A 24925-nucleotide genomic window follows, 5' to 3' on the forward strand; every position below is an offset into this window, starting at 1 on the left:
ATAATATTAATTGTTGAACACAATTTATTGTGTACTTCTGCGAAACTGTTTTCTTCTTGTACGATGTATCGAATGTTATTATTCGTAGTTCTAGTGTTGAATTAATGTAATAATTTTGTGTAATATTTTCACTTATTGAAATATACGTGTATGAATAATGATGTTTTGAGTAACGGAAACATACGGTACATTATATTGCTCATAGAATGATTCCTAGCGTTTGAATACGAACTGTTAATATTATTGCTAGTTAATTTTTAAAATTTTAAACACAGTCGTTTTCTTCCCTTAGCACGTAGCGATAAAACTGTAATTTTAACGATGTGACTTTCCATTAACGGTTTTACATTTTTTATGAATACAATCTATTAGTATTTTGCAAAGTATTCACTAAGTAATTTCCTTTATGATTCCTCCCTCATTGAAAATACTTTATGCAATACTGTTTCCTGATGTTTTGGTACATGCTTATTTACAACTTGCTACATGTTTCTATTTCTTATCAGATATAATGACTCTATTTGGGGTATATATTTTCCTTTCTTCTTTTACATCTCTTTCGCGAATACTTTTATTTTAAACAAATCTTTTTTTAGATTAATGTTGTCCTTCTCAATAAGTGTAATTCTTTTTCTTCATACGTAAGTTAATTACACATTATAATATTCAATTACATATTTTTATTTATTTTTTACTTATTGTGTAAAATTTTGCGCAATCTAAATATTAATTAACGAAGTATATTAAGCTTTTGTATTCGCTTCTTTGTATGAAGTAAGTTATTTTGCTTACCTATTTTCGAATCGTTATACAGAATACTTTGTCTACATAACAGAAATAAGGAAATACAATTAGTTTTTTTTAATACTCGAAATGCAATAATAAATATTATTCTTTTCCACCCCAATTTAAAATTATAAACACAAAGTATTGCAAATAAAAAGCGTTACACATTTATACTGTCACAAAAACATGAATATTAGAAGAGTCTAACAGCCCATCAGGAACATGAGCAATATTTCTTCGAAGAAATCCATTTGTAAGTTAGAAGCATTCAGCCCCGACGATTTTTATTCGCATTAGGAGAAAATATCTTGACAGATAGATTGGGAGCTATTATTAAGCAATAGAACCACTATGTCTTTTTACGTTAAGTAAAAAGAACAAAAAATATGATCTCAAAAATGTACACACAAGTTAGAAACACCATTTAACGAACGATACTACTCATTTCCTCAGCTGAATTATTGAGCATAAAGAAGCTTGTAGATGTGTACAGTATCTCTGTATTTTAGCTGAAGTGGAAAATGGTAGCATCTACAGATTATTTCTGCCGGTGTCAGATAGTCACAATTGACGACCAGCACGCGGACAATAAAATTGAAACATTGCGCATGGGGAAACTTCAACAGATATCGTAGTACGCTGATTAAACTTGGTGGTACGGAAACTATTATCCGATTGATTGATGAGTTGATTTTGAATTTAACGTCCCGTTCAGCAGCGAGGCTATATGAGACGTGGACCTACTGATTAACGTGGAATCCGAACCACATGAGCTCCCGCCGGGAATCGAACCCGGGTCTCCCACGCCAACTATTATCCGAAGCACTGTTTTGCTGGGCATAGGCAGTTTCGTGATGGAATTAGTACAGATAACAATTCAAAGTCAGCACGATCCAGAACATCGACTGTGACCAAATGGTGAAACATGTGCTCGAAATATTGGAAGAGGCTAAAGAATGACCTAGAAGAAAAATTGGAAATTTCTGGAGTATCTCTACTGGATTTTGACTGACCGTCTGCACAAACGTCGAATTGTTGACCAATGAGTCCTGCATATCCTGAGTGAGGGACGAAAGCGTAGATGTATTGGCATTGCACAGAACTCAGTTCCGATCAAGTTCAATCTGATGGCCCAGGTGGTGAACAACTACACGACATCGGAGCTTCTATTCAGCACAGCCTCCAGTTTCTATTCCGGTTTAGCCCACTCGTCCTTGTATACTTTCCAGAGTCCTTCAAGTGTAATTGTTCGACTCTTGTGATATTCCCATTTTATAGATCAAAGACACAAAAGTGCTTGCAAACGTCTGTATGGGCGCTATTAGCTGGTGATGTCACCCTAGATGTCACGTGGATCTATTTGACCAGGTCAAACCAAGTGCGTGTGATTTACTACCGTTCTATCGATGAAAAGGAGCACTCACAGTCACTTCATATGTGTAGGAAAGTTTCCCTAAAGGGTTATGGCAGTGCAGGTTTCTGTACCAAAAGGAAGATTCCTATAAACAGAGAGGCATCTAATGTGAAGGTTGGATACTGATTACTATATATAGCACGTTTTAGATCCCATATTCCACGAACACGGGATATATCGTTTTCTATGGCCACGAGACTGCCAGAATCCACATTCACCAACCCAAGTTCAGCAGTCATACCGCTGAAACAACGTTGACCTACATGGCACGTATAGAACAGGAGACAGATATCAAGGCTATCTCATTTAGACACATCCATGTTAAATCAGTAGATGCATCACTCATGGACTTTAGTACATTTAGCGTATTAAATCAACGAACATCGTAATCTCCTCTTTTTTCTTAAGTCTCGCACTTAATTTTAAGTAGAAAATACTAAACTGAAGACGGCCACAGTAAAGCAAGTAGTTGAAATACTGGTCATGTCACTAACCAGGCAAACACGAAGTTACTAATCTATTTTATTTATATTCTTTACACGCATTAAAATTACAGTTAATGACAAAGAAAGTTTTAAACGAAGATTGGGATGCTTTTATAATAGCTATTGTAAACAAATATTAAGATTACATGATGGTTTTATAACTGACTAAGCTTGCTTCTATGATTTGACAAAAATTGAATGAAGAAAAGCTGAATGAATTATTTTCAGATCTATTTTGTTAAAGTAGGAGATATTTCACACTTATTTATTAGATCATTTGTAGTACCAACATTTCTTAATCTAAACTTATTAAGTCTGTAGAAGGCAATTGCACAAGTTGCCGAAATTATCATCAACTACAGTTACACAGTTATAGTAGTGAAAATTAAAACGTTCATATATATATATTGTATGCTTACTAGTTATTCTTAATATTACTTCATACATGTATCTAAAATTTATTCATATAATTTTAATATTAGTATTCTATCTAGAATATTTAAAAACAGAAAATTTTGACTTTTGCATCGAAGAAAAAACTCTACTACAAAACTAATAATAATAATAATAATACTAGCTCAATTCTATTTATTGCATCCTTAGATCATATACATGATATTCGATTGGCCAATTTGCAAGCATATTTACATGCTCCCACAGTCAAAATTATAAAACTCATAAGACAGGGTTCCCACGGGATACGGACAAAATCTCGCCGGCCAAAACCTCGCGGGACAAAATCTCGCCGGGCCAAAACCTCGCCGCCCAAAACCTCGCGGGACAAAATCTCGCCGGGCCAAAACCTTGCGTTGCCAAAACCTCGCCACCCAAAACATCGCGTGGCCAAAACCTCGCCGCGAATGAAACTTTTCTTTAAAATTTACCCAATGAGTTTCTTAATGTGCAATTCCACATTACAAATAATAATAATAATAATAATAATAATAATAATAATAATAATAATAATAATAATAATAATATACAAAACGTGGTGTGCTTGGGCTTCCTCGGGTTATTCCCGTTTCCTCCCACTTTCTTTATTCGATCCTTTCCTTCATCCTGGTCATCTACGTCTCCTTTAACCTACAATAAATAATACATAATCAAGGGACGTCGTAAAAACATATATATTATTTCATACTTTCATAAATATTATTAGATTTTTGTTAAAATTTTAAGTTTTTGGATGTTCCAAAGTTCACGAAACTAACCCCGTTAGTTGTCATTACTTTCCTTATACAGACTTTCTTTCCCTATAACCAGTTTAAAAACATCCTGTCGCCCTACCTTCACATTGAAATCCTCTAATACAGAAATAGAATTTTCATATGGTATCGCGGGACTTGGTCAAATACCCGTGATTCTTCTTCTGAAACAGCGTTTTTTATACCGTCATCCTTATCATCTGTTGGAACATTTTCATTTTGGTCAAGCGAGATTTTGGGTATGGCGATATTTTGGGGCGCGAGGTTTTGGAAGACGAGGTTTTGGCAAGGCGAGGTTTCGGCTCGGCGAGATTTTGGCCAGGCGAGGTTTTGGACCCGCGACGTTTTGGGCGGCGAGGTTTTGGCCAGGCGGGGTTTTGGCGCGGCGAGATTTTGTCCCGCGAGGTTTTGGCCAAGCGAGGTTTCGGCCCGGCGAGATTTTGGGCCGCGAGGTTTTGGCCAGGCGAGGTTTTGGTCCGCGAGGTTGTCACCGCGAGGTTTTGTACCCAAACCGGTTCCCACAGAAAAGTGAAGATCCTTTTCCCTGACATTCCCTGACTCAAATTCTTGTTTTCCCTGACTTGAATTCTTCAATATCAATGGGAAGATATGTGGTAAGTCCTATCATACACTTTTTTAACGCCCTCCTCCATCCCCATAGCCGTCCATCACACTCCTTTAATTACCATTTATGTATTTATTATATTAAACAATTTAGACAAAATTTAATATTTAAGTATATAACAATATTATATATGTATGATACAATACCACATACCTTGACATTGGAAATTAGTTATTTTTTGGCTTGACAAAACAACAAAATATACAGTCAAGAAAATCCTAACAGTGTCAGTTCTGAGATATGTATTACACACATTTTAAACAGAACTACATTTTGCTTTCAGTTCTTGAATTTGTTGTACGAGAGCGTCCTGTTCTTGTTTATAACATAATTCCAATTGTTTCTTCTTTGCTTCTAATTTCTTGACTTCAGCACATACTTTTCTTTTTTCAGCTTTGACTTTACCTTCCTCTGCACTCTGGATTCGTTTCTGCTGAAGGTATTCATCATAGCGTCTCCGAGCTAAACGAATTGAAAAAAGCATTCTTCGATCAATGGGAACAGATTCTGCACCTCCATAGTACATAATTGTGTCATGTACCCGCCTCTGTGCAACTAGAGTTTTCTATTTTGTGTTCTACAATAAGTGTCTTATTGACTGAGAACCCGCCCTCCACTGAAGCATTGCCGTGAGATAAAATTAAACATATTTTCACAATATGCCACAAATCAGCATACTCTTGTTTCTTGTACAATACCTTTGCAAAGAAGTCATCTAACCTAGTGCTGCACATTTTTCTCTTCATATTCTCTGAAGTCAACTGCAAGGTATCCTTGGATTTCAGTACAGAAAGACATAAACTGACTCTTTGCTTTCTCAGCTATAGAATCAGATATCCTGTTATGCTCATGTAGAGTTTGTAGAATGCATTTCATCCTAGTCTGAGCACGTTCTGGATTGTTCTTCTGTAGACTGGGATACAAAGCTGACAGAGCACGTACCAGTTTGTACTTCAGAGGGCTCCTTTCCACAATCTTCTTGATTGTACCCAGCAAAAAGTTTCGACACTTAAGCCTGAAAGATAGTTTATCTTTATCTGATGCTTTAAGCTCTTTTAGTAGTTTTTCTGTCTTAAAATCAATGTCTACCTTTCTTACTTCCAACAAGTTTTCATTGGATGTCAAATCTAATGCAAGAAGCTTCACTGCACTGTCAGCAAGTTTCATATTGCTTTGTTTGACACAACGAGTCATTAGATTCCTTAAAAGACTTAGAAGTTCTGAGTACAGGAAACAAACAAATGGCTCAGGACTCTGGAAATTTTCTTAAAAATGTAAAACGAAATATATTATAAAAACACTTCGCTTTAGCCCTGATTCGTTTATGTACCTTTAAAATCACTACGTTATTATAATAAATATATCAACTACTAATTACTAACCATAAACATGAATTGTGTCCAGATATCGTCGATTTATTCTTCTGTTTTATACGTACATGAAATATCAACAGCAACCATAGCTTTTGTACATATCTTCCAATTTCGTGTGTATAACTCAGTAATGATCTTTCCCATAACAACTAATAATCTTGTCAATAACAAACTGATAGTTTTTGTCATAGTCTTTTCCCATGACAACCTGTCCTGTCAATAACGGCGTTCTTTCTTTTTAATTACATCTAAGCTATATGCTTAATTATTGCGCCTCTGATCAGTGTTGGTAAAATGGGTACAGATTAATTATAATAGGAATGTATCGCTGTATGAATGTCGCCCAGAACGGGAATTCCGTAACAGTATTATAGTGAAGGAAAGAACCCTGTATATTTTCAAAACATTCACCTTTTGAATAGCCCTCGTACTAATTATTACTAAATCAACTCTCCTATTAATTATTATTATTACATCAATATAAGTAGTTTTCTCTTCTCTTCTTTCTCCATATATATATCAATTCATTTATAACAACATTTTTCTTTTATTACTAATCACATATCATAAAGCGTCGATTCATTAAAAAATATTATTTGTGGGTCTATTCAAAATTATAAGTAACTGATGACTTACACAGAGTTACTAGTTAATTGTTCCTCTTTTACATTGAGCGATAACATTCATATACAAACAACATTATTTACAATTAAGATTGCCATCATATCACACGTCAACAACAAGATCAGAAGGTAATAATTACATTTAAAAGCTTCAATTTAAGTTCACTGTCATGGATTTCAAGTTAACACAATCAAATCTCTTTTGAACATGTAAAGTAAAATAAAGGTAAACATAACATTCAAAGTTAATACAAAGATAAGATAAATTAATCACATCATAACATGTTGCTCAAATATAAAGTCCAAATGAAGTATTCATAACACAACTCATAACATCTGAGAGAATAAATTAAGAATTGTTATCCAAGTTTAATTTAGTTAACAGATCAGGGTTGACTAAAGTTTCAACTAATTTCAACCATTTGTTTTTCGTGATTTTCGAAGGTTGCCATACCTTTAGTTCGTCAATATTGCGAAACCCTATAGATTTGCCCGTTTTAACATCAACTAATTCAAACAAATAAACTATTAGATGAACATTGAGACGAATAATCATGAGAACCTTCAGCTGATATGGGATTAACCCCAACCATATCAGCGGGTTTTAGTTTAAATTATGATTAATAAACGAGTCAATTAAAGTACATTGAACACCACAATCTTGGTTATTTTCTCTTGATCCATTTCCTGTTTCATTTATTACTTCGGTCCTATTCCGACAGTTCCTGCCATCTCGGGATCTCCAATTGCATCTGTTTTGAGTTACACCGGTATGCATGACATTGTTACTGTAATTGCGTCTTCCACGAAAGTTTCTCCCGTTCGTCCAACTGTTCCTCGGATTATTATAATTCGTTCCATTTCTACCGCTAGAATTGAATCTTCCATTGGCTCCAGTTCCAGTACGTATAACAGATCTCTCACTAATTCCAATGCCAGTATTGTCACGTGATCTCTCATCGCTGCGAAGATTTTCGGTATTTTCATTAGTTATATTCAAGTTTCTGACGGCAATCGGATTCGATGGATTACGATTACTCCCATTAGGATTCGGGAATTGATTCTCAAAGTTTTGAACTAAAATTATGAGATGATTGAAGTTTACGCATTGAGCTGACAACAGAATTTGTTGTAATTTATACGGCAATAAAATGCGTACGGAAGCGATTATTCTGGATTCGGGCTGAAACGGATTGACGAGTTTAAGTTCATTATATGCATTGATTGTAAAATCCGTAAGAGATTTATCGACCCGAGGTGAATAGTGTCGAGTTCGCACCATCGCATCACGGTTAGCTAACAAGAAATCATTTTCGTAATTAGCCAACAAGGCCCGTTTAAATTCTTCGTAGGATTTTATATGGTCGCGAATAGCCTTAAACCACAAGGAACAAGGAGGAAGTAACAGATGTGGTAACAACTTCATAAATTTAGATTGATCTACACCCATAATTTCACACTCTGCTTCAAATTTTTCTAAAAATGAGCTTGCGGTTTCGTCACACTTACCGCTGAATTTAGTCATGGCCTTAATTTCACTGACCTTAACATTTATTTTGCTATAGTTATGTTTTTGTTGGCGTTGATAATGGTCTGGAACCCTTTCGCACTTATTTATCTCCTTTCTCCTTTTGCGATCTGGACTTTGGAATCGCCTTCTGTGGTTTTCCACAACTAAACCATCATCAGTAGAACTCTTAGAAGAAGATATCCCGTCAGTTTCTATTAATGGAGTTCTCGGGCAGTGATTCAATGCTTCCTGTTGAAGATGCAATGTTTCCTGTTGATGATGCAATGTTTCCTGTTGATTGGGAGTACCCAAAGCCTCCTTATACATAGGATTATTGTAGTCACATTCCCTCTCTTGTAACGATCTGATTTCCTCTTGTATGTTGGATAACAGTATGCTATGTGAATTGACCTGGGCAGTAATATTCGCTATCTGACTTTTTTGTTGGGCTGTCGTCGATTCCATGTTTTCAACGACTTTCTTTATCGACTCGGTTTCTAGAGTTAGTTGATCCTGTCTATCTTGCCATTTGTTACTAAATTGTTGAAACCTGGTATCAACTTCTCGTGTCATATCATTTGTAATTTTGATGGTAACTTCATCAGCTAATACTTGCAAATTTTCTTTCAAATTGTGTTGCAAGCGGTCAAAATTCTCTTGCACACCTTGTACTTTATCTGCAAGAGATTTATGCTGCACTAGTATCTGTTCTAGCTTTTCATCGTTCAGTTTTTGTTGTTGATCAAATTTCTGTTCTAACTTTTCATCTAGCTTTTCATCTAGCTTTTCATCGTACAATTTTTGTTGTTGATCAAATTTCTGTTTTAGCTTTTTATCTAGCTTTTCATCGTACAATTTTTGTTGTTGATCAAATTTCTGTTCTAGCTTTTCATCTAGTAGTTGACTAAACATATCAATAAGATTAGAATAGGAATGTTCAGACACAGTTACGGCATTTCCAGATATGGTTTCATTTGAAATACTGGGTACTTCTTCAATCTCGGAATCCTGCATATTGCTAATTCTTTGGATTCTCTTCCCACTTCTCAAAGTAGTGAAACTCATAAAATACGTATACACATAAACTCAGTTCTTACTATTCTTCGGAACTAAATAGTATAGTATAGTCCCGTGTCTTCGGCACCAGATAAAACGAAATATATTATAAAAACACTTCGCTTTAGCCCTGATTCGTTTATGTACCTTTAAAATCACTACGTTATTATAATAAATATATCAACTACTAATTACTAACCATAAACATGAATTGTGTCCAGATATCGTCGATTTATTCTTCTGTTTTATACGTACATGAAATATCAACAGCAACCATAGCTTTTGTACATATCTTCCAATTTCGTGTGTATAACTCAGTAATGATCTTTCCCATAACAACTAATAATCTTGTCAATAACAAACTGATAGTTTTTGTCATAGTCTTTTCCCATGACAACCTGTCCTGTCAATAACGGCGTTCTTTCTTTTTAATTACATCTAAGCTATATGCTTAATTATTGCGCCTCTGATCAGTGTTGGTAAAATGGGTACAGATTAATTATAATAGGAATGTATCGCTGTAAATGGTTCACACTCTGCTGAGACAGTCTTGAAGAAACATAATTTACACTTCATCAAAGCATCACCTGTACCTTCCACAATTTTAAATGGTTTACTCTTGATCTCTTTATTTGTTCGTACAAACTGCTTTATGTCATCAAAAATAAGTAAAGCACGTTCCACACATGCTATGTTCTCTACCCATCTTATTGCACAGTGTTTTAAAGGAAACATCTTGCTACCAGTGGAAGCAGTGTAATCTGCACGACGAGCTGGAGAATCACAAAACAAATAGTATACGTCACGAAGAAAACTGTGCAAGTCCCATCCAGCAGACTGAATACCACTTTTGATTGAACCATTGATAACATGTAAACCACACACACACCAATGTCCATTTTTTTTTCATCTGGGAAATTTTCATTCAGTTTTTCTTTCAAGTTCTTCAGGAAGCAATGATTAACATTGGGCCCATCCATTGATACCTGCAGCAAGTTGTTTGGCGGAAGAGGGGACAGTCCGCTGAGAAAAGATTGCAGTAGATCTGTTGATGTTGCATGATCCAAAAACACACTATTGTAATACTGATTTGCCACTCTATTTGTACACACACACATACATAGACTACCTTATTCCCTCAGTATGAAATAGCAACACTACTATCACTATCATCACTGGGAATAATGTATCATTGCCTTTCTCTTCACATGTCCACATTTACATACAGTACTCCATCCTTGCACATTTACGTTCCCTGACTTTCCATGATATTTTACATGAAATGCATAATTTCTATGACTTTCCCTGACAGGTTTCCAATTCCCTGACTTTCCATGACTTTCCCTGATTTTCCAGAATGTGGGAACCCTGTAAGAGTATTGAAACAGTTCTCTAGACGATACCTCTTCACTAATTCTTTGAATATTTTTCTCCTTTTTTATGTATAACATGTCTAATTTCTTACATGCATATGTTGCATGTTCTTGTATATTGATATACATTGCGCGGTTTATATTGCTGTTATTTAATACGAAATTTTCACAGCTTAGCTTTGTACATAATACATAATATTACATGATACTAATATAAACTTTATGATCGTAAAATACCAAGATTTTTTTTATACAGCTATCGACAGGAAAAGTCTTCAACTTTTTTCTGCTATACATTTCTGACCACTCGTTTGTATTTTTTATTTTTATTTATTTTATTTTATTTTATTTTATTTTTTTTGCGCTATAAATTTTTGACCACTCGTTTGTAAATTAAAAACAATGTTATTCTTGCTACTACTACTCCAAAATATGATACCATATTTTAATACCGTATGACACGTCGCCTAGTGTAAGGCCTTAGGTATAGTTAAATTTATTTTTCCCTGATAGTTTTCATTGCAAAGCAGAGATGACTTAATTTAAAAACAAGATCATTTATATGTTTTTATCGAGTGAGATTACGGTTAACTATTAGTAATGTTATCTTTTTTGTTATTAAAACGAAGATCAGAGGTAACTGAAATATTACTGCTGTGACGAAAATCAATGGCATATGATTTATTCATATGTAACATACGATTATTGTTTCTCAGCCACGTTGATACTTCCTCTAATGTTTATCATTTCCGTCACCAAATTTTCATTTTCTTTAGTTATGAAAAGACTAGTCCCAACTGTGTATACTGTCAAATTGGATACCATGATACTTTTAGATTATTCATAAACAAAATGTACAGCAAAAGCCCTAACACCGAACCTTGCGGTACACCATATACAATGAATTTCTCACTTGATAAAGACGACTTAAATTCTGTGTTTGACTGCAGATCACACCATGTTCACGATTTAATATATAATGAATTTCTCACTTGATAAAGACGACTTAAATTCTGTGTTTGACTGCAGATCACACCATGTTCACGATTTAATATATAATAGTAGTAATAATAAGTGCTGTTCTTCTAGAATAAGGTTTGGGAATTAACTCATTCTACCAATCTAAAAAACACACACAATCGTCGCTGGAATAATTAAAAAGTGTGCCTCAAATTTCTTTACTTTACACAATTTACACCTCGTGATGTACAAAATCTGCTTTTACCTTGACATCTACCTTCTCATCAATTCGATCTCGGAAATGAAGCCTCCGTCGCCTATGATTCTACAGTAATCGGCAGATCTCGTAAAATCATACAAAATACGGGTGTTGGCTCAAAATAACAACTTTTGAGATATGTCTATTGGTTATTCCAGCGATGATATATCCATATCACAGCTCTCAAATATCTGAATCCCACTCAATATTTTTCGAAAACCTCTTATCTTATGGGTATTTATTTAGTACCAACACTTACCTTCTTCTTCGGAAATCTTAGGCAGGTTAACAAGATTCATTAATGGATCATTAGCTACATCTATCATGTTCATTTCTTTAGGCTTGTTGTTAGAAAGATCATTCGTATGTGCAATATAATCTTGATTCATTTTCTCCAAGCTTGATAACAACAAAGCCTTTAATCATGAAGTGCCAATCTGGAAGGAAAAATAAATTATTAATATTAGTCCAAAACTATAAAATGAAGAGTAAGAAGTCACTAAACAAACATACAATAATCATTATAATAAGTAGAGTCAACGATACTTACAACTTTTGATACAAATAGTTGAAGGTTTTTCTTAGCAAGCGTATAGATAGTGGAAGAATTGCTGGTTCCATACACGATTTGGCAGACACAAAGATGAAAGTGTAACACTGGAGCACGATGCCAAGGAAGCAACCGCAGGACGACTAGCACTCGAAAGTTGTCAGACGGAGCTCCATACCTTACAGGCCAGAGTGATTCATCACCTTCACAATCTTGGCAAAAACACTTGGAGTTGCCGAACTCTCTCTTACGAATTGAGCCTCCAGAGCATCCATAGACTGTCAAATGAGTGGCAAGAAAACTCATGTAATCTGCACTTCTTGAAGAGAAGAGTACGATGAAATGAGAATCTTGTTATTTTTATTATTAAACAAGAGTCAGGTGCCATTACCTTTTGTCAAATATAGACGTTTTGAGCATAAAGTAATTCTCTGATTCTAGTGGAATTATGATGGAATAATTCACTGTGACTTCGTTTCGCACAGTCGAACAATTAATGCCAATCTGTACTTCGAACAGTTCGAGTAGCTGTATGCTATTCTGGACATTTCCTGAATTGGTGAACAGAAAGTGAGCCCTTCTGTGGCAACACGATGCAAAACCTCGTTCCTCTCGAACGAAACGAAATAAACTCCAGTAACTTGACGGAATTCAATTGATTTTACAACCAGCACGTAATGTGGACCTCGCGTCTTTAGAGTACTGCTTGATTGGCCAATGGTTCTCCTATTCGTGAGAACCAAGAGAAGGTGGAAGTTCCAGTGCAGGAGATTTTTTGTCTTAAATAACAAGAATTGGTCGAAAGGCGTTTCAGGTTGTATAGCACGGTGACCTCTACAACCTCAACTTTGTACATGTCGTTGTGGCCGAACGCATGAAGCAAGTGACTGATATACTATAAGTTACCTTTATAACTTTAGACTGCAATAACTTTAAAACTATAGTATACTAGATACCAACAAAAAAATGTTTTAAATATATGACAAGATAACTCAGTTTTGTGTCTTCATACATGTCACTGTGCTCATTCCTAGTGGCATGGGCATCGTTCAGTCAGTCAGTATTCAATTGTTCTCCATTTACGCTGCACAAACTCCACGGTGACATGTTCAAATGAACTGCGAATCCGTGCCTTCAAGTTCTGTCGGTCTGTAACTTTCGTTCGATATAAATGGTTCTTTACAAAACACCACAAGGAAAAGTCTAGTGGTGTGAAATCAGCTGATCGTGACGGCCACCGAATAGACAATCTCGTCAAATCCATCTATCTGACAACTTTTAATCCAGAAATTGACGTTGGAATAACGTCGGATTGCAGGTGTTCCAATTTTGCCGCACCAAACTCTAGTAACACGTCCAGGTAAACATCACTATTGATAGTAGACTCCTGAAAAAGAATGGATCAATGATAAAAATGTGCGTAAGTCCTTCCATACATTGACCTTGGGACTGTCTCTTTCCATTTCACGTGTAACATGAGGACGCTCTGATCCTCATATACGAATGTTATGAGGATTTAGTTTGCCGTATACATGAAAAATTGATTCATCGGAGAAAAAATATTTTCCAAAAAGTAACGGTTTGCGTGAATCTTGGCTAGCATATCCACTGCAAACTGTTAGCACTGAGGTTGTCCGTACGTTTTAGTGCCTGAAGCAGCTGCACCTTGTAGGCGTACAGACGCAACCTCTTATGCAAGACTTCGTGTGCTGTTGATCGTGGCATTTCCAACTCTATTGTCGTCGTTCGCACTGATTTTGTACGCTTCCTTCTAAACATCTGCCGTACCTTGTCCACGCTGGCATTTGAAAGAGAGCGACAATCTCAGTTTATGAAGAACACTACTTGTTACCATAAATGACGTATGCCAAGTCCGAATAGATGGTTGGGACGGTGGTCCTCTTCTATACTGTGTCCGAAAATTTCGTTGTGTTTGGGTATCAGACTTCGTCTCTATGAACCAGACTACACATTGAACTTTCTCTTGTGGCTTCCACAGTTTTAATATTGTCCTATGGTTAAATCTACGTCATCTGACAAAAATACTTCATGAATAATGTTGGCACATGTTGAAAACAGTTTATTATTATTATCTAGATTAGTTTTAAAGTTATTAAAATCTAGAGATAATGTATATAATGTATGAACACACGATATATCTATCTATCTATCTATCTATCTATATATATATATATATATATATATATATATATATATATGCGTGTGTATGTGTGTAGAGAGAGAGAGAGATAGAGATACACAGGACAAACTGAAGGGGGTGATGTCTTACATGAAAATAAGGAGAAAAGTTTCTCTGACTCTTCCTAATTTATGTTATTTCCTTGACTCCTTCCTCAGAATCATCTTTCATTTTCCTGAATTTCCAGATTAAAGAAATCTGGATGTATTCTCTGGAGACGTGGACCAAGTATCACGTATGACCTGAACCACTATACAGTCGCATAGTCAACGCGAGAACACTAACCATTAAAACAGAAGGGAGCTTCACATGCAGATGCAACATTCATGCAAGAAAAAATACAAATAGGGAAGGAAAATAAGAAAACTTCCTTAGTCAAGATAAAACCTAAAATAACTAAAGTCAGAATAAATTTAATGAACGAAAGATGCAAGACGCGTCCCTTTTTGTGAATTGTACTTCCCTGGGTATTACAATTAATATAATGTTACTAGCAGCAGGAAGAGCGATGGGTGATGTTGAGGCAGAGTGTAGGTAGGTTGACTTGGACGTGTGATGAGTGTATAATCAGTCACTGTTAAAAGGGGAATACGTGCCATTTAAATATAATGAAATATGTCCCTTTTTAACAATGACTGATTCACTTCATGTCCTTCCCACAAGCACCACAAGGTCAGTGATGATTAAAAAAAAATTATATATATATATATATATATATATATATATATACTCGCGGTGTCTACGTAAACAGCGCTTAGGTTTATTTTGGTAGTAAATGAAATGAAATGAAATCTTTGAGTTTTACGTCCCACGATTATGCCGGTTAGGCTAAAGGAGACGGTGAAAATGAGTAATGAATGAAATGGTGGAATGAAGAAAGTGGGAGGAAACGGGAGAACCCCGAGAAAACCCACGCACATGGTGTTTGTCCACCACAAAGTTCACTTGGCGAGGTTATTTTGGTAGTAGTTTGTTACCAATCCTGAATACTCGGGTTTATAGGTGGTGGATAATGAAAATACTCTTCGAAAGAGTATTAAAAGAGGAATTCGACCCGAATCAGAACTGCCGTAGGATTGTAGTTATTGTAAAGACTTGTAGGAAAAGTTGGAGAGAGTGGTTGCTCAGAAATGTCCACGGCTTTGTTCATGTCAAGCAGGGTCTGATCATACACTTGAGCAAGAGTCGAATAGTAGTGCTTCTAATTTAAAGACAACTTCGTCAAGACCACTGAATGATGAAAGCATTGGTGTCTAATGCAACGCGAGTAACAGACATGCGACATATTTTGACGATCAATTTTTTTTTAATTTTTTTTTTTTAAAAAAAAGCTTAATGCTTTATTCTGTTGCGTGCGATGGAAAATAATGTCTCACTGTCTGAACCAAATATCGATAATAAGTGTAACATTTTTACACGGATGACACATCGTTGAAAAACAGATATATTGCGATCTTTAGAAGCTATACAATGTAAGCTAAATTATAGACGCAGTGCCTATGTGATAGTCGAGTGGCTGCATATGCCCAACCTCACACTATGGTTCAGTACCCGACATCAATACACAACATAAGAAGCTTGATACATGATTGTCTCATAACCTGTTCCAATTAGAAAGGCAAATATAACAAGAGGTATTCATCTCTTATACTGACGAATAATCAGAAGGTATTCTGCGACCGATTGACACCACTGCTGAAAAAGGATATGGTACAGTGGCGAACACAAAAGAGGTTCTGGGTTTTAACCTTCCCTTTAACAAGATATTATAAAAAATACACGTTTACTATGTTAAAATATGTATACAAAAAATAATCTGAACTTGAGAGCTTGACACCTCTCTGAATATGAAAATCTGTGCATGCCACTGCTATGGTACAATAATCGTCGATGATTGTCACAGAATTTGAATAATGTTGAATATAAAGGATGCTATCTTAAGCCAACAGTCCATCTTCAAAAGATGTTCCTATTTGCATAGCGGTCTCCAGCTGAAATCATTCACTGTATCTTCATCATACAAGATTATGTTTGAGATTTTGTTGTATCGGAACCAACAACGTTACTAGAAACAACAACAACAACAAAAAAAAAAAAAAAAATCCCTACACATATATAGGGATTTTATTTATTTATTTTTATAGAGAACTGATCTTAGCCCTTTTACGGGCAACCAGAGCCTTTCAGGCCAGTATCTTAATACTCTTCCATATTTCGAAGATATAAATTCTGAATTCTTCTATTCCTATTCGGAGATAAAATCACGAATATATTGGGTTTCAAAAATAACGATTTTTTAAAAATTTAAACACTTTTCTAACGTAACTGGGAAAAGCGGGCTCTGCTAGGCCCCGTATGTTTTAATGTAGTTTCTGTGAAGTATATGCTTAAGTTATCACATAATTATATATTTAACACGCTGGTAATGTAGCCAAATCACATGCATTCATATTATTATTTTATTATTATCAATTTCTCTCTATATGTATTTCTTGGAAATACATTGAAAAAGTGAGCAAATTTTCTTTTTTTCTCCTCATTTGAGCTATGTCAACAATTCGTCTACAAGTAACATTGCTGAAAAGGAAAGGATTAGAATTTAGGTGAAGTCTGAATCTTGGGAGAAAGGAAAATTATCGTCTCTTGTGTAGCTAGTTCAAAGTTCATATTTATATAAAAATAGTGTCGGAAATTTTCTTGTCAGCTCGAGTTTGTATTTATGTAAGTAATTATTTTTCCACTTCTATATACAATATCTTCTGGGCAAATGTTGTTATGAATCTGATCTTCTGAAACTATAAGGTCTGGAAACAATGAACACACTTCACATTTGTTTTCTTTATCAGTGGAAGAAACGTGTTGGTATTTCATATCACTTTAAAAGTATTTTTGAAGTAATTTCAGTTTTTTTCTTACAGAAAGTAATTATTTTCCTGACATATGTGTATTACACATTCATTTTTTTATTACTTCACTACATCATGACGAAAAAAAAAAAAATAGAGCTGTGTCGAAATGCAATACAAAAGCTGCTGGAAAATGACAACCTAAGTGATGAAAGTGACTTCTCTTTCTGAAATTAAGAATAGTAATAGTCATGAACTAAGTGAAGCTTCTGACATCATTTCCGATCAAATTTCGGATGAAGAAATTTCCTGTAATATATCACAACAACATAGATTTTCCGGAAAAGATGGGACAATTTTGTAGGCCAAACCATATGTCGCAGGTACGACAAAGGCTTATAATATCATTAAAAGTCAATTAAACAAAGTAGTTTTACCTCCAAGAACTTGTCTCGAGGATCCAGTGCATGTATTCAGTTTGAAAACTGACAATTCTGTTCTTAGTGACACAGATCGGTTCACTAACCACGAAGCTCAGTGTGTTTATTCAGAGAAAAAGATTTCGCAACCGTGAAAATTGTGATACTTTTTTTTTTTTTTTTTTTTCATGATTCTAACTGCAGGACACCTGAAATTCTATCACACAAATTATGATATTTTGTGTAGTAGGGCGGATCGTATTCCAATATTTAGGGTTACAATGGACCTAAAAAGATTCAAAATTTTTGTTATCCTTTATAAGATTTGATTATAAAACGAGCAGAACCATTCGTCGCGAAAAGGATAAATTTCTTGCTATGAGGCAAATTTGGGAATCTGAGAAAATATTATCTTCCTGGATTTGATATCACTGTTGGTGAGAACTCATTCCGTTCCGAAAAAAATGTCCCTTCAGATAATAAATCCGATATATATGGAATGAAAGTTTGGTGAGTGTGCGACTTGAAAACTTTCTATCCTCTCAGGGGCTTGCCTTATACCGGAAAGGAAAACAATGAAAGTGTTGCTCCAAGATTAGGGTATAGATTCTTTGAAAGTTTTACGGAGCCTTATCTGAAGTCGAACAGAAATGTAACCTGTAAAAACTATTTTACCGATTCTGATCTAGCAAGAAATCTGTTAGGCAGGGACGTGTAGTGCATATTACCGCTGTTACCGGCGGTAACGGTAAAAATATGACAGTTTTCGTTGTTTTAATATGTCTAAATTTCATCATCAACATGGGAAGATGTTTACATATTTTCCTTTCCTTTCTTTTCTTTTCTTTTTTTTTTTTTTTTTTTTTTTTTAAAAAGTTCGGACGGCCTATGCCGCATTTACACTGCCAGCGCCAAATAGGAACATATTCTTGTTGATACCATAGATTTCAGAGGTAACGCGAACCCCGATAGCGGTCATTCACTTCAGAAGCACCTTTTAGCGTGCCAGCCAGGGCCAGAAGCATCCTGCGCGCTCGTATTTTCGGAATGGCCCTTATGTTACCGTTCGGCTGAGTGGAACAGGAAAAAATAGGAACGTTCTCTGTCAAAACAAGGAGAATCTAGAATATCATCAGCATGTTTATTCTACTCGCTCTCCCCTCGCTATAGAGGATCGAGCTGGCAGTGTGATTCAACTATACTGTTTCGTTTGCTTCCTAATCCAAGTATGGAAATTTGGCTGTAATTTCCGTATTCGTAAAGTTATTTCAATGTCTTAACAGTATACAATTTCATAGTAATGATAATTAGAGAGAAGTAGAGATGTTTCCCGCCGCTCCTTCTAATTCGTATATTTATTATTATTTAAGATTTATGCTCATTAAGTTGCAAATATTTTGTTTTTAATTTAGTATAGAATACCTACTTTCGATTCAGCAAATTTCCAGCCCTAGCCTCTAGCCTACTAGTTCAATTTGCACTTTGATGCAGTTTGATGTGTTGAAAAAGAACTGTGCAATCGTCTTCACTATACCGTAGTTTGACTGTCCCGCATTGTGTTTGACAGTCTGACTAGTTTTCAATACGGAAAACTTGTTGCTCAAACATACGATGGAGCTTCGGTTATGGTTGGTGAGGTAGGAAGCAGCAGCCTCTTGTTAAACAAAGATATACAGAAGTGTATTTTTTTCATTGTCATGCCCATAGGCTTCATTTAGTTTTAGGAAAGTCCGTTGACTGTACAAAACGGTGTAAGTTTTTTTTCTAAAACCATGTCGTGACTTGCTTCTTTATTCTCGAAGTCTTCAAAAAGAACAAATGCTTTGGACTATGTAGTCACAGGCCCGTATCTAGGGAGGTTTAGGGGGGCCAAGTCCCTCTAAATTTTTGCTGTCTCCCTAAGATTTGCAAATGAACTATAATAAGGTGATGAAATATAATAAGGTTGGATCTGTCCCCCTTAACTTCAGCCGCCTCCCTACATTTTTGGGCTGGCTACCGGCCTGTGTGGTCAAGAAAAATATCCCAACAGCCTCAAACACAAGGTGGAACTATAGAAGTAGGATAAATTATGTGCTGTATAGCTTTAAAGATGAACTGTTAGGACTCTTTAAATCCATGACGAAAATATCGACGAATGAGATTCTCAAACCAGAGTTCGTGCAGCAAAATTCTACCAAACCCTTCATAATTTTGATTTCAATTTTTTACTTGAACTGTTTTATGTTATAGGATCAAGATAAGAAATTTTTTTCACTATCTTACAGAAGGAAATTCATGATGTAAGTTTTTGCAGAAAAAAATAAATGAGTTTGAAGAATATCTAAGTTCACTGAGAGACGGTTTCGATTATGTTTAGTAAAAATGGAAGAACCTGAAAAGCCACACTTTTCAAAAGATCAAAGTAAATGAAGTGGGATGACTCCCCCCTGAAAAATCGTTGCCAATGCTTATGATTGATATGCTAAAAGGAAAAAAGGACTAGATTTTCTGATATTGAAAAACTAGAGATACTTGTTAAAACAACAACCGGTAACAGCTGTGAAAGTGTCACGCCACGCCACTGCTGTTAGGTAATGGAATTACTCTAGTAGAAACTGCGTAAGAATAAGTTTATCCCTAATGAATTTCAGCCTCAACGGAATCTTCTTCAGTGATTGAATTCACTAGAAATTCTACCCTTATATGTTACGTTCCGAAGGCAAATAGAGTTGTTGTTGTTTTATCTACCATGCATCACGATAACATTGTTGTGGAGGAAGAGGAAAATAAACCGGAAATAATTTTACATTATAACAAAACCAATGGAGGTGTAGACTCTAGATCAGCTGTTACATGAAAATATGTCCAAAAAACCCCACTAATCGATGGCCTCTCTCGCATTTTTTTATGAATTGTTTAGATGTTCATGGCGTGGCTGCTTATGTTCTATGGATAAATAGTCACCCCAAGTGGCATCCAGATAATCACACTATAAAAAGGTTTTTTTTTTTTTTTTTTTTTTTTTTTTTTTTTTTTTTTTTAAACGAGGGATGTGATGTAGCAGAAAGTTTTGTACGAGATCATCTTAGAGATCTTCTAAGAGTCTTTGAAAACCAAATCTCACAACTACAAGGCAAATTTCATCATCATCTTTAACTGCGGATACTAAAAGGAGGAAGCGATGCCATCTTTGTCCGTGGTTTAAAAACTGCAAACAGAAGTAAGTTTGCAACTTTTGCAGTAGCTCCATACGTAACCAAGACAGCGAGACAAGAATTTGTATAAAAAGTAAAAGAGACTCACTATAAACACGTGACAAGTGTGAATATAAACATTTGAACTTTGAAAACATTAAAAACATATATATGCTATGTGTAGAAAACAAACAAAATGTTCAGGCAATTGTACAACATTATTTCTATATACATAATAATTACGTAATGTAAACTCAAAAATTTAAAATAAATACACCTCGAATTACAAAAAGTTAAATTTTCAAGCAACCGGTACAGGCTACGGGAATTAGTGTTGAATTACTCCCGTTGCCTGTCCACGCTACAAAAATGTCTTGCCCGAATAAGGTTTAAGTAAAGTTGCACGTACTTGAATATGCAAATGTACTGTCCCTTTCAAATGTTCAAACCCAATAATTATACCCACTGCAAATAGTATTTTCGAGTTTTCAATTAAATCCGTTCCTATGCATAGTACTGAAACATAACTAATTAAAAAAAAAAAATAAATAAATAACGTAAGGTTTCCTTACCACGAAACAAAATCAACGAAACTAATATAGGTAATTGAAAAAAAAATCTTTATTTTCAGTATATTATTATTTGTAAGACCATTGCATTTATCAAAACGAGAACTATATAAGGAAAGACCCACGTAGCCTAGTTCACAATATGTAAAATATCTGCATAAATCTTTCAATAGCTATATCTGAATATTAGTGGCCTTAGAGCATGGATACCAGCACAGGGAACTGTGGACCCCTGGAATTAGAATTAATTAGGATAACTTAAATTAAGTTTTCAGGCACAAACAATATTCTCTAAATTTAATTCATTATATTCTCTATTTTTGTAAGTTTCCAACTTTTGCTATAAAAGTATCTATTAGATGCCAAGAAGTGCCAGGATAATAATAATAAATGTCTTGTTGCTGAAAATTATATCCTGAATAACAGAACGGTATCGTACAAATCAGCCCCTGGGAGACTCCTTTCCCTTCCCTCATCTACAATTAAGCCTCGAAAAGCCATAAATATCTCCTTAACAACGAAAATCAAAGGCCTGTAAACTTTGCTCCCTTCTGCGAAAAATCCGGTAGATGTTCATGTCTTAGAACACTGATGGGCAAATTATGGCCTGCAGGTCATTAGGGTTGCACTCCTAATAGGTTCTATCTGGCCCGTGACATGATTCCTAGTCTGACGAATGAAAAGAATAGTTACTTAAAAAAAAAAGTCATATTAGAAAAGATTGAAAGATGGGTCAATCTTACTTCTGACAGCCAATGCATGTCTGTTTGAACCCGATTGGGAAAGATTTTACTTTGACTCAGACAGTGACTTCAATCGATTCTTATGGGTTCAGTCACTTTCTGGAACTGTTTGTGCCTCAGTCACTTATTGGAATTGTTTGTGCCTTTGGTGCTGTCAAGTGGTATAGTCCACTTTTCACACACAACTTTATTGATTAAAAAAAAAAAAGTGATTTACTTACGTTACGAAACACACCTGAGCGAGCGAAGGGGGTTAGAAGCCCCGCAGCACTCATTTTATTCCATCTTTACGCCTATGATCAGTGGCGTAGCACACTTTTGCGCCCCCCCCCCGCAAAGTATAGAGAAGGGGCCCTAGTTGTAAAGCCGATAGAAGTAAGGATGAAGTTCTACTTCTTTAAACCTTTATTCATCGCAAGATTTCGGGGCCCCTGCACTGCGGGGGTTGCGGGGGCAGCTGCTACGCCACTGCCTATGATAATATAAATGACATTACGTCACGATCGCATGGAGCAACTTCAATGTTATTCCTAAACTGCTCCGGGAATCAGGTCAGATGAATCGGTTGCAGTCACTGGCCGTCAAAATAAAAACTTGCCCCATTGAGAGGAACTTCAATCATTAATAGGACTTCATAATACAAGAATTTCGTAAACTGTACAATCGAAGCTTTTAATGAATTATATTGGCCAGAAGTTTTTTTCTTTTCTCTGGCCTGCTCTTAAAGAAGTTTGCCTATCACTGTCCTCGAGTATAAGTATGCCACCATATAAGAAAAAATGAAATGAAATCTTTGAGTTTTACATCCCACGGTTATGCCGGTTAGGCTAAAGGAGACGGTGATGATGAGTAATGAATGAAATGGTGGAATGAAGAAAGTGGGAGGAAACGGGAGAACCCCGAGAAAACCCACGAGCACGGTGTTTGTCCACCACAAGGTTCACTTGGCGGGGGCTGGGATCGAACCCGGGACCCCAAGCACCAGAGGTGAACGCTCTACCACTGAGCCACCGCGCCCCCCGCCACCATATAAGAGTAGGAAGGATTTCGATACAAGCCTATAGTATCAATGTATGATTTTCAGTTGTGAATAAACGTTAATAGACGAAGCAATACTGCCCTCCCAGCTGGTCTAGTGGCTAGCACGTGTCATTGGTGCAGAGGGTACCGGATTCGATTCTCGGTAGAGCAGCCTTGAAATTTGAACGCAATACGATGGTTCCGATTCCGCTTTAACCGTAGGTTAACATCTCATATAAACTTGGTGCTAAAATGGACTAAACTTGAAGCAACTAACGATTCAGTATTACCCAATTTAACTAATACAATTATAATAGTTCCGACAGAAGCAATTTACTATGTAGTAAGTAGTTAAATTGTTAAAAAGAAATACTCTTAAAAAACCTAAAGCTCCCGAACTAATCATTCTCATAATATGGTGTACGCAGAATCTCGTCAAAGGGAGCAGATTTCAAGATCACGAGTTTATATCGGTCGACCACATCATTTCGAGCACTTGTACTGTACATGGTAATGTTTATTTTTCCATAATACCCTACTCAAGGGGAGAGTAAAACCCAAACTCTTGCGTACGTTACTGACTTATATGCACGTTATGTTATACTGTGAAGCTCAATATTCGCATCTAAGGTTTTCATGGTTAATTGGATGTTTTCCGTACTTAGTCACGTACAAGTTTTTACTAGCTCTACAATCTAACTAATTAAATACAAACCTGCAGGTCTGAACATGTCTTGTTATACTAATTCTTCCGAAAAATAATAATAAAGAAATATAGACATAGATCCTGACAAAAAATACATCCGTATGAGATCTACTTTACAAAAATCCTCTATTAGAAAGAAATTTAGTTTGTTATTTTGCTACGCACTAAAAGTAAACAAATTGTATGATATACAAGTTTGCTTTTGAAATATATTATTTGTATACAAACTAAAATTAGTAAAGCCCTACTTTGAAAATTACGGAAATTTTATATTCTTGCCATTACCATTAACAGCTACATTTGACTCACGCGGGGTTCAACGAATGTTCACAATTCCGTACATAGTTTTCTTCTTCTTCTTTTCTTCTAAATGTATAAGAAGTTGCCAAACCGCTATAGACGACCTCTCCCGCAAGTTACAAAAGTGTATATACAAACGAAAATGAAACTCACAATTTACTATAATTAACATTGACACTATCTGTGGGGGCAAAAGGGTTGCAAGAATTTCATCTTCATTAGGAAATTGTCCATTTTATTCAAGAGATAGTAGAAGTAAAAATCTTAAGGAAAATCGTTACTGTAAATAAAAGAAAAAGTCTTTATTCTGTACTACCTTTCGCAAAAATTGTCGAGCGTAAAGGCGGATTTTCATGCCCGCGTTAGAACGGAAGCATCACATATAGCGTATTCATCGTACATTATTTTCGTTTTCATACATCCGTGCGTGTATTGCGCCAAATTACTACTCGCTAGCTAATGCGCATGCGTAAAATAGAAAGTTTGCGACTTTAGTTTGTGATAGTGGATTCCCGAAGGAGAGCTATCGTTTTAGCTGGAATATATTATATTTCAAAACGCCGCCGTCAGAAGTATGTTAGGAAAATGTGGTGGGTTCACCCCATTTTCCAGCTTCGACGAGAATACGCAATATACAGGAACCTTTTCTTTGAATTAAAATCCGATCCGGATAAATTTTATAAAACAAATAAAAATATTTATAAATCATACTAAAGCATGTTTCAAA

At 35.6% G+C, this 24925-nt stretch overlaps 1 protein-coding gene across 3 annotated transcripts in view; it reads right to left on the reverse strand.

Moving 5' to 3' along the window:
• The window catches only part of LOC145694736 (unconventional myosin-XIX-like), a 90275-nt gene extending 65965 nt beyond the window's left edge, over positions 1–24310 (reverse strand). The window contains exons 1-2 of one of the 3 annotated variants that reach the window (XM_081771317.1): positions 24184–24310; positions 11929–12106 (exon numbers count right to left, since the gene is read on the reverse strand). In XM_081771317.1, coding sequence (XP_081627443.1) covers positions 11929–12058 — 130 coding nt within the window. In that variant the 5' untranslated portion in view covers positions 12059–12106; positions 24184–24310. Of the gene's footprint in view, positions 1–11928; positions 12107–12219; positions 12493–24146 lie in introns of those variants that run through there. The other 2 variants (XM_081771318.1, XM_081771319.1) reach the window with 2 other exon arrangements.
• Between the last annotated feature and the right edge of the window lie 615 nt (positions 24311–24925).

This window comes from Thermobia domestica, chromosome 9 (genome assembly GCF_964235325.1).
Source record: "Thermobia domestica chromosome 9, izTheDome1.hap1.1, whole genome shotgun sequence".
Taxonomy (NCBI): domain Eukaryota; kingdom Metazoa; phylum Arthropoda; class Insecta; order Zygentoma; family Lepismatidae; genus Thermobia; species Thermobia domestica.